Raw genomic sequence first — 11985 nt, 5'->3', positions numbered from 1 at the left:
GGCCTAACAGCAGACTTATTATATGGGGGTGTTCCTTTAAAAAGGAAAAACAGGAAAAGCACTAACAGTCGGCTATGCTTTCACAGGGCAGCTCAAGTCCACACTTGTCTTACGAGACCTTGATCGTGACTCTCAGTTCCATTTCATTACACATAAGAGTCATTGGACGAAGGCGTCTCCTGTACGGGGGAGTGTTGCTTGCGGTAAGGTTTTGGAAGCATAAGGACCTTAATCTTTCATATCTGCGAGAAATAATCAAAAGAATGATACATTGACACCCACCTTTATAGGGTTAGAGTTAGTGTTCCCACACGGCCATACTGAATATACTGTACATGTTACAGCGCGTGATTACGGAAGACATGCGGAATTAGTTATCTAGCACGCACCAAACACCTGCGTAACGCAAAGAGGCCGCCAGAAATGTTTTGTCACTGAAAAATACTATCGGCTGCAACTGTGATAAAGCCAGGTTAAAACAGTGTACAGTTGCTGTTTATTTTGCATTTATATGTGATATGAAAGTAAAGGGTTTTATGTTTCTAGAACCGTACCTCAATTTAAAACCGATTCACGTTTAGATGGAGTATTTGGCTGTTTTGGCTGCCAGAACCTACCTCTGAAGATATCATACACTGAACAAAAATATAAACGCAACATGTAAAGTGTTGGTTCCATGAGTTGAATAAAATATCCTAATATCCTAGTATCCTAATGTTGAGCACAAATTTGTTTGCATCCCTGTTACTGAGCATTTCTCCTTTGCCAAGATAATTCACCTGACAGGTGTGGCATATAAATAAGATTATTAAACAGCATGATAATTACACAGGTGCGCCTTGTGCTGGGGACAATAAAAGGCCGCTCTAAAAAGTTTTGTCACACATCACAATGCCACAGATGTCTCAAGTTTTGAGGGTGCGTGCAATTGGCATGCTGACTGCAGGAATATCCACCAGAGCTATTGCAAGAGAATTGAATGCCTCAAACATTGTTTTAGAGAAATTGGCAGTCTGTCCAACCAGCCTCACAACTGCAAACCACGTGTATAGCATCGTGTGGGCGAGCGGTTTGCTGATGTCAACATTGTGAACAGAGTGCCCCATGGTAGCGATGGGGTTATGGTATGGGCAGGCATAAGCTACGGACAACAAACACAATCGCATTTTATTTTTATTTTTTATTATTTTTTAAATTTTACCCCCTTTTCTCGTGGTGTCCAATCGCTAGTAATTACTATCTTGTCTCATCGCTACAACTCCCGTACGGGCTCGGGAGAGACGAAGGTCGAAAGCCATGCGTCCTCCGAAGCACAACCCATCCAAGCCGCACTGCTTCTTAACACAGCGCGCCTCCAACCCGGAAGCCAGCCGCACCAATGTGTCGGAGGAAACACCGTGTACCTGGCCCCCTTGGTTAGCGCGCACTGCGCCCGGCCCGCCACAGGAGTCGCTGGAGCGCGATGAGACAAGGATATCCCTACCGGCCAAACCCTCCCCAACCCGGACGACGCTATGCCAATTGTGTGTCGCCCCACGGACCTCCCGCTGCGACAGAGCCTGGGTGCGAACCCAGAGACTCTGGTGGCGCAGCTAGCGCTGCGATGCAGTGCCCTAGACCACTGCGCCACCCGGGAGGCACAATCGCATTTTATTGATGAAAATTTGAATGCACAGAGATACCGGGATGAGATCATGAGGTCCATTGTCGTGCCATTCATCTGCCGCCATCACCACATGCTTCAGTGTACACGGCCCCATGTTGCGAGGATCTGTACACAATTCCTGGAAGCTGAACATTTCCCAGTTCCAGACATGTCACCCATTGAGCATGTTTGGGATGCTCTGGATCGACGTGTACGACAGTGTGTTCCAGTTCCCGCCAATATCCAGCAACGTCGCACAGCCATTGAAGAGGGGTGGGACAACATTCAACAGGCCACAATCAACAGCCTGATCAACTCTATGCAAAGGAGATGTGTCGCATGAGGCAAATGATGGTCACACCAGATACTGACTGGTTTTCTGATCCACACCCCTACCTTTTTTTAACGTATCTGTGACCAACAGATGCGAATGTGTATTCCCAGTCATGAGAAATCGATAGATTAGGGCCTAATGAATTTATTTAAATTGACTGATTTCCTTATGTGAACTGTAACTCAGTAAAATCGTAGAAATGTGTTGTATGTAGCATTCATATTCTAGTTCAGTGTACTAGGTCCTTGGACCTTAAGGAGTAACGGTAGGCTCCTTAAAGGAAAATACAGAAATCATCCCGTATGACGCATCATGAAATAAGCTGAGGGAAGCATGAAGATAAAGAAGACATAAATAAAATCTGCCAGCCTGTTGTCCTGTGGGTCATCGAAGACCCTTTCAACGTATTTTTTTTCTTTCTCCCTCTTTCCAACGTCCGAGTTGATTTAGACTACTTATTAAAGCAGCCTACAACTTCACCATCGGCACAATCAACCTTGCAGTCAGTCGCCTTTGATAGTAGATTGTGCATGTGGAATGGATTGTTTCGTGCCAAACCCACAGGTGGCCAACATGTGAGCATATTGCAGGGTCTTGAGAAGTATCTGCTTTTTGTTTTGTATTAATACAGCTCTCTTGCGTATTGTAGGTTATACTTGTAGCCTATCAAGGATGAACGCACTTTCATTCACTTCAACTGTTCCTTATGGTACATGTCCGACCTGAGGTAAAGTTGGTTTGTGTGGAGTTCCTTGGGGAACAGATTAATCATTTTTTCACTGGACGAAAACAAGTCTACCCATGAAGACACGCCTGCCTCACTCAAGTAAAGTTATCATTAGAACTGGTATGTCGCCTATGTGTGAGCTGAGCATCTCAGAGCATTTTCATAAGAGACACACTTACACTTCTGTAATGTCTTCTTCTATATTTGCTAATGGGGTTGAGTTATTATGTTGGACAGGAATTTATTTTAAAAGAGTGACAATTTGAGTATTGATATTGCAAGCATCTTTCAACTTGTTCCCTTTGAATAGAAACAGTTTAATTCACAAGTATAAACACAATTCATTAAGAAAATAACAAACTGTATCAACAGGTATACATACTTACACAAATCAAATACAAAATAGCTATCCTTAACATTATCCCCTAAAATTCAAGGAGCCACCTTTCTAGTAAATTCCCATGTGTTTTTTAAATAAAAAGGTAACACAAAAAAAAACGGATTGTTCTTAGAGTCTGTCACATTCCCACTCTGGCCCATCAGACAGATGGGGCACCTCGATAAGGGGCACCTCGATAAAGTACATCTCCTTGTTGGCGGGGGGAGTACAGGGGGGGCTCCCCACTCCCGAATCTGGGCTTGGGGCAGCCTTAGTCGCCGTGAGCGGATACGGATTTCCAGGGGCATACTTCATCTCCTTCATCTCCTTCTGGTGATGAGGAGGTGCTTTGAGTCCATTGCCTCTTCCGGGGCCCTGGTGAGCCTCGCCTTTCGGCTTAAAACGCTTGAGCTTGACCGTGTCCTTGCCATCGCCGGTGCAAGGCAGCAAGGTGGCGACGTCCTTGCGGAACTTGGAGCTGAGGCCGAAGTAGATGAGCGGGTTGTAGAAGCTGGCCGACTTGGCGAAGAGGCGGGTGAAGATGCTGGTGAGGCTGGGTACGTGGAAGCCACAGGCCGACCACATGGAGACCACGGCGTACGGCGACCACGCCAGGATGAATGCTGTGCAGATGACAATGGATACCTGGGAGAATGACCTACGTTAGGTTGCCCGTTAAATCATAGCCCTTCCTTTAAAGCTTGGTCTATATGTAGTATTATTTGTACATGTGTTATTTTCTGGATTCTGACACAAGCTCACTCTAATATATCTACTCTGGATTGTTTATTTGACTCTGTCATTTCTTGATTTCTTTTTGTATTGTATTTGCAAGACATTCTACTGCACTATTGGAGCTAGTAACATAAGCATTTCGTTGCACCTGCTGCAATTCCTGCAAATCTGTGTATGTGACCAATAAACGTTGATTTGATTTGAATCCTACTCACAATGGTGACGTCCCTTTCAATCTTCCTCTGCCTGTCCGTCAGGTCTCCCTCAGCGGCCATGGCGTTGCCTCTCTTCACTGTGTTGATGATGGACACGTAGGTGAAGAGCATGACCAGCACGGGGACCAAGAAGCAGAAGATGAGGATGGAGATGATGTAGGACTTGTAGACGGTGGAGTAGTTGGCTTTGGCCCAGTCGATTTCACACGTTCCATATCCACGATCTAAAAGGAGGAGGTTGAGCCACAAACACATTGTTCATGTGAAGATTGTTTAACATTTAAGAAGAATTTCCTCTATTTTGGCCCTTAGAAAAGTCAGGGTAAGTGTGAAAAAAAGGTCCACATATGTCAATATGGTCAGTTCTCGTTTAAAGATTGTCTTCTGCTAACGTTTTCGATAACTTGCTTAAGGGCTATTCTTGTTTTGTCGTCATTGTGCACATACAAATCTTGAAAATGTTGCCCAACCAGAATGTTACAAGAACCTAACACAAGTAAGTGCCCCTGTATCAAATAGTATGTCACATGATTACTAGCCATGTTCATCTCACCTGTGTAACTCCCCCAGCCCAGAAGGGGCGCTGCCGACCAGAACACAGCCCCTGACCAGATGAATATTAGGCACATGCCTATGGTTGTGTTGGTTATGCAGTGAGCTAGGTAAAGGAAAAAAGTTGATAGTTAAAAGAAAGTTTCCCACAACATTATGTCTGACCAGAACATCTAGCCTATAGGGGGCATTTTTCTGGAATTATTGAGATGAAGATTAAAGGTTAAGGTTGTGTCACAGTGCCTTACCTTGACTCGGATGGCATCCCTTGATGTATCTTGTGACACTGATGACAGTCAAAGTATTGATGCTGCTGAGGCCAAAGACCAAGGTGAAGAAGCCGTCCACCTGGGAAAGACCAGCAATACTGTTAGTGATGCTTAGAGGGGAAACGTGCAGGGAAGAAAATCTCAAAACAAACACAGTAGAAAAAGACAGACATCCACTTTTCTTGCAGAAGTTGAAGGACCCCAATCACTCAGAAGATCAAGTTGAAAACCATTATCCTGCTATTGAATACTTGTCTGGATTCTCATGTACTTGACAAATCCGTCATTAACCAATTACTGATTTTGTGTGAATAGGGCTAGGGCTGATCTAGCTACATTGAATGGAGTTAAAGATCGGTCCATCACAGCTATGGTCAGCAGTGGTGAGTATGTCTGATTAAGATCGACAGCTTCTACCGAATTAACTTCTCTTCCTAGTAGAGACAGAACCAAATGTACTTTGACTGATCGGATTACTTAATCTAATCTAATATATTTACATCCAAGCCCCTTCACTTTGGCTTACAGTCAGATACACTTTGGAGGACAATGCAAAGTCTATTGGAGGAAAAACCTTGGACCATGATGTAAAAAACACCTGGTGGGCTGCTTCGAGCAACATAGTATTTTCTGCAAATGGGGTTTCTCCGTAATTGGAAACAGACCAGGGTTCAAATGCTATTTCAAATATATCTTCCTTTTACATATATTCAATGTAAGTATTCAGATATAGTTTATTTGAAAAGGCAAGTAGTTGAATATTTTAATGTATTTGGAAATACACTTGTAAAGTACTTGAAAATACTCTCAATTAAAATTAATTTGGTAGATTTGGTTTTTACAAAGAACTGTTCAAATACTTCAATAAAAGTACTTGTTTTGGGCTGTGTATCTAAAAAAAACTAAAATACACAGAAAAAAAGTATTTTAAATACCAGATACTCAAATACACATGTATTTGAACCCAGGTCTGGTTGGAAAGTAGTTACATGTCAGAGTTCATGTCCCATCATGCATTTTACTTGCTGCTTGTTAGGGTAAGCGTACCCATTAAGCCCACTTCCATTTTTGGACAAAAAATAAATAAATACATTTCCTGCTGTTGAATGTTTCAACCAATTCATCTGATTGTCTTAGAATAAAATATGTTTTGGAAATAACAATCAGATGTTTTATTATTATTGACAGTTACGTGTAAGTTCCTACTAGTGGTCCATTTCAACGCTTCAAAAAAACTTTGGTGTGGAGGTGACTCAGATAATCACTTTTTTTTTTACATTTTCTGTACCTTTTCAGATAAGTGATCACACTTCATGTAAAATTAAGAGATGAATGTGTTGATATATGCACAAGATAGTATACTAAAAATAGGTATTAATGCCTATTTCTTGCCAATTGAAAAGATGGGTTTTTCATACTAACGGTCGTACCAAGTGTCAGTCAATACAGTAGCAACATAACTTGGTGAACCACAACAATATAATAGATCTTAAGCAATCACAGCTCACATTTTATTATGCATTGTGTCTTATTTTACTGTTAAATTAACCTTGCATTGTTATACATGGATGCATTTTTTTGTCAATTTGACATTTATCTCAGGTGGGCTTAAAGGGTACAGTAGCACAAAAAACACTCGCTCTATACAGAATGTAAATGAAAATAATATTGTTCAATATGATCAATACTAACATCACATAATATTGTAGTCTATAGTGTATATTTATACCCCAAACCATTGGTTTCCAAATATTTTATGTTTGAACTTTGCTATTCTGTCTTTTTTTTTACCCATAAATCACTGTTGTTCCAATTAAGTCCAGTAGCCCGGTTTGCATTGAAACACATGGAGATTGTGTGATGATATCACTAAAATTCAAAGAACCTGAGCATAAATGTTTTTTCTTCACATTTATTTTCATTAAAATACTCAAATTACATTTATGCTTCTATCCATTGTGTGTTTACCAACATTAAAAACAATTAAGAACATGTAAAAGCCTCTGTACTCTCTCCAAGACGTTTGGAGTGGACAGGTAGTCATTGATGCAGAGAGAGAAGAATAAGATCAGGGTTGAAGGATATCAGGGATGGAAGACCTACAAGTAGTGGACAAAAATGGAAACAAATGAGGGACAAGAAGATGACTATTGGATGACTACTTGTGCAGTTAGAGCCAGGCGCATTAGTCATATTTATCACACCAGCCTTCGCTTTGGCTCTCCCTCTTCTCCAGCTCAGGCGTTCGGCGTCGCCGGCCTTCTAGCTGCTGCCGAACCTGCTGCTGGCAAACGCCCTTCGCTCATCAACCCCAGACTTGTCTCGTCATCATTACACACACCTGGTTCCAATCCCCACTCTGTCACTGTATACAGTGAGGGAAAAAAGTATTTGATCCCCTGCTGATTTTGTACGTTTGCCCACTGACAAAGAAATGATCAGTCTATAATTTTAATGGTAGGTTTATTTGAACAGTGAGAGACAGAATAACAACAAAAATATCCAGAAAAACGCATGTCAAAAATGTTATAAATTGATTTGCATTTTAATGAGGGAAATAAGTATTTGACCCCCTCTCAATCAGAAAGATTTCTGGCTCCCAGGTGTCTTTCATACAGGTAACGAGCTGAGATTAGGAGCACACTCTTAAAGGGAGTGCTCCTAATCTCAGTTTCTTACCTGTATAAAAGACACCTGTCCACAGAAGCAATCAATCAATCAGATTCCAAACTCTCCACCATGGCCAAGACAAAAGAGCTCTCCAAGGATGTCAGGGACAAGATTGTAGATCTACACAAGGCTGGAATGGGCTACAAGACCATTGCCAAGCAGCTTGGTGAGAAGGTGACAACAGTTGGTGTGATTATTCGCAAATGGAAGAAACACAAAAGAACTGTCAAACTCCCTTGGCCTGGGGCTCCATGTAAGATCTCACCTCGTGGAGTTGCAATGATCATGAGAATGGTGAGGAATCAGCCCAGAACTACACAGGAGGATCTTGTCAATGATCTCAAGGCAGCTGGGACCATAGTCACCAAGAAAACAATTGGTAACACACTACGCCGTGAAGGACTGAAATCCTGCAGCGCCCGCAAGGTCCCCCTGCTCAAGAAAGCACATATACATGCCCGTCTGAAGTTTGCCAATGAACATCTGAATGATTCAGAGGACAACTGGGTGAACATGTTGTGGTCAGATGAGACCAAAATGGAGTTCTTTGGCATCAACTCAACTTGCCGTGTTTGGAGGAGGAGGAATGCTGCCTATGACCCCAAGAAACCATCCCCACCGTCAAACATGGAGGTGGAAACATTATGCTTTGGGGGTGTTTTTCTGCTAAGGGGACAGGACAACTTCACCGCATCAAAGGGACGATGGACGGGGCCATGTACTGTCAAATCTTGGGTGAAAACCTCCTTCCCTCAGCCAGGGTATTGAAAATGGGTCGTGGATGGGTATTCCAGCATGACAATGACCCAAAACACACGGCCAAGGCAACAAAGGAGTGGCTCAAGAAAAAGCACATTAAGGTCCTGGAGTGGCCTAGCCAGTCTCCAGACCTTAATCCCATAGAAAATCTGTGGAGGGAGCTGAAGGTTCGAGTTGCCAAACGTCAGCCTCGAAACCTTAATGACTTGAAGAAGATCTGCAAAGAGGAGTGGGACAAAATCCCTCCTGAGATGTGTGCAAACCTGGTGGCCAACTACAAGAAACATCTGACCTCTGTGATTGCCAACAAGGGTTTTGCCACCAAGTACTAAGTCATGTTTTGCAGAGGGGTCAAATACTTATTTCCCTCATTAAAATGCAAATCAATTTATAACATTTTTGACATGCGTTTTTCTGGATTTTTTTGTTGATATTCTGTCTCTCACTGTTCAAATAAACCTACCATTAAAATTACAGACTGATCATTTCATTGTCAGTGGGCAAACGAACAAAATCAGCAGGGGATCAAATACTTTTTTCCCTCACTGTATATACTCCCTCTGTCATATGTCTGTCGGTCATTGTATATGTTGCTTGTTTTCGTGAGAGGAATCTACTATTTCCTGAGTACTTTATTAGTTTGGGGTTTCGTCCCGCTTTTATCTATGGTGCTGTAATAAATTCAGTAGTTCTAAACCTGTGACTGCCTCCTGCCTACTCCTCTCTACACTTGTGACAATGTTGTTGTCCCTCATTCATCCAGGTGTTTCTATTTCGGGGTTCACCAAATGAACCTTTGTAATACAACAGTAGAGAGGGAGATTTTAAACTGAACTAACAAACAAGAATAAGACTACACCAAATGTGAACCAGCTTTCAGATAATTCATTATTAGTTGTTTGTGTTATGTGCTTTGTGCATGGCGTCTTATCCACAGAGGGACAGTGAAGGTGCATGTTTTTGTTCTAACCAAGCAGTAACACTGATTCAACTTATCAAGTCTTGGTTGAAGCCTATGACTAGTTGATTAGTCAAATCAGGTATGTACTGGTTGGCATGAACAAAAGCCTGGGCCCGCATTGTTCTCTGCGGATACGATTGGACACCCACTTTAATGAGTGCTACTTCCATGATGAATAGTAATGATCAGTTGATTTTAAGAACTTTAGGAGTGATTACTATAATTTAAGTTTACATAAGATATGTCAGTTTGTACGTTTTCAGCATTAGGAAATGTATTTAAATTGATTATTTAAGAGGTGGTCTTTTTGGGACACCCATGGGCTTAAAAGGTAGATTCGGTACCCAACCTCTTTCAATTTTCGCCTAAAATGACATACCCAAATCTAACTGCCTGTAGCTCAGGACCTGAAGCAAGGATATGCATATTCTTGATACCATTTGAAAGGAAACACTTTGAAGTTTGTGGAAATGTGAAATTAATGTAGGAGAATATAACACATTAAATCTGGTAAAAGATAAGACAGAAAAAAACAACCGTTTTTCTGTATTTTTTTGTACCATCTTTGAAATGCAAGAGAAAGGCCATAATGTATTATTCCAGCCCACGCACAATTTAGATCAGCCCACGCGCATCTCTCAGTGACATCACCTTCCAGGAGACCTGAACTACTAAAGTCGTGTCCAATCATGCCATGTTTTATGGGATAGCGGCAATGTCTATGTCTTGTGAGTATTGCTGTGAGTGAGTGTATAGTATCAGATCCTGCAGTAGGATGACACATGCAACACATTACCATTCACATACAAAACAAATTTGAAGCCTCTCAATACTCAAAACAACTTTCCCCCCTCCAACCAGATATCCTCATTGCCTACCTGGCATGTCCAGATGGAGTTAACCAGGTATCCGCTGTCCCGGAACACATTGAAGATCTCCAGGATCCCCCGGGAGTAGCCGAAGACGGAAATACTGGCGTCGGAGATGGCCAGGTTAAAGGTCAGATAGTCCGTGGGCTGCAGTGACACACGCTGCTTGTACAGGACGAAGATCACGATACTGTTGCCGAACCACGACATCCAACCTGACGAGGAAAAAACCCATTGACATACTAACTGATTGGCTTTATATAGCTCTTTTCCAGACGCTAAAAGCGCTACATAGATGGAAACTCACCCCATCTATCACCAGTGTGTCCCACACTACCTATTGAGCAAAGGCCTTGTCAGTTTTGTGAAATGTCATGGAATTGTAGTCACACCATACAAAATGCGGGTCATAAAGCAGCATGAAGCATTGAGGTGACAAAGTGCCTCATCTGTGATTTTAACCTACTGACCTTCTCTTCATACACTACATATTCAAATACCAAAATGAGCATAAACCTTCCTTCATTCAATTTCCTTTAGAGCTAATAGTAGGTGCACTGAGTAGCCTACCTATACTGTAAATAAAATTACAGTCGCCCTATTGGTTTCAAAAGTCAGGATCAATTTAAATGAATTTGCACCAAATAACAGGTAATTACAAGTCTTTCTGCCCTCTCTTAAAGAAGGTCAGACTGGCTGGCTGCCATCCTTTCTTGATTGACGATTTCCACGGCTTAGACAGGATCTGAATGGCTGCAGGATCCACCCCTCTTTACCAGGAGAAGATTTGTCCTGGTCTACTTATAGCACCAAATCCCCTAACCGTTGCCCATACACTACACTGACAGTAGCAGTAGTATAACAACTGCAATACCAAAGGTGTTTGGTATTGGTGATTTGTATTCTGCAGTGCAATCCAACTCTTCATCCAATTGTTGTATCTTGTGATGCCAAAATATGGTCGAGTAAAAATGAACAAGCTAAATGTAGGCTACACTCTGAATATTTTATTTTGACAATTGGTAAAAAGTACTGTCATTCATCTTACCTTAACTTTAGGTAATAAAATATAAATGATGAAGTGGTAAGCAAGCCATTAGTGACATATTTCCAGATTGTTTTGCCATGAAAGCTAAACTAAAGCAAGTCTTTGCATCACATCATAAAAGCAAAGCTGCCTTTTAAAAACGAAATGACATTCCAACTACATGAGCAAGTTCTCCCACCTAGCACCAGCAGGTATATTCCTATAATGGTCTCCCCTTGATCCGAGAAAGGTGGGTCTTTATTCGACATGGTAAAATTGTTATTCCTCCATGGAATGTTAGCCACTTGAAAAGCATTATTGACTGACATTTTGTTGTCCGAACGTTCCAGCTGCCGAGACATACACGGAGCTGCGCAGCTCTCCGCTTGCAAAGACACAAAGGTGCGTCCTCTGAGAAAACACTTGACCGGCTCCTCTTTCTCTAAATCCAGTCTAATATTATTAGTCGGCGCACAGTGTGTTGTCTGAGAGGGATGACGTGTACTTCGCTAATCCCAATTATGCTCTGAGGTTGATACCCTGCGGGGGGAAATCAGTTGAGGATTCTGATTTGAGCTATGTTGTTTTGTCCACGAGGAAATGGATTTGCAACTAAGGAAGCGTCAGTGTGTTATTGTATTTGGGTGAAGTTGTAGGCTAAGCACAAGTTGTCGTGGGTTTTATTTACTACGTGACCAACTCAATTTAATATAACCCACTGTATAATGAAAAATATTAGAACAGTTGGCAGCCTACACGTTTTACAGGGACGCGCTGCTGTCAAATTGAGAGCAAGTCAGCGACTGCAGACAAGGATTTCCATGTAGCCTAAAACCGCTGTCC

The 11985-nt window shown here is 42.0% G+C and overlaps 1 protein-coding gene across 1 annotated transcript; it reads right to left on the bottom strand.

Moving 5' to 3' along the window:
* Window positions 1-2973: 2973 nt before the first annotated feature.
* Window positions 2974-11681, bottom strand: LOC139567075 (opsin-5-like). Its single transcript, XM_071388536.1, has 6 exons — window positions 11342-11681; window positions 10125-10330; window positions 4836-4935; window positions 4589-4693; window positions 4036-4259; window positions 2974-3730 (listed from the first exon to the last, which is right to left on the bottom strand). Exons 1-6 carry the CDS (start codon window positions 11502-11504, stop codon window positions 3215-3217), a joined length of 1314 nt encoding a protein of 437 aa, XP_071244637.1. The 5' UTR covers window positions 11505-11681; the 3' UTR covers window positions 2974-3214.
* Between the last annotated feature and the right edge of the window lie 304 nt (window positions 11682-11985).

Source organism: Salvelinus alpinus, chromosome 2, assembly GCF_045679555.1.
Source record: "Salvelinus alpinus chromosome 2, SLU_Salpinus.1, whole genome shotgun sequence".
NCBI lineage: Eukaryota > Metazoa > Chordata > Actinopteri > Salmoniformes > Salmonidae > Salvelinus > Salvelinus alpinus.
Note: the sequence above shows the minus strand (reverse complement) of the source record. Positions and strands in the feature narration are given on the sequence as shown.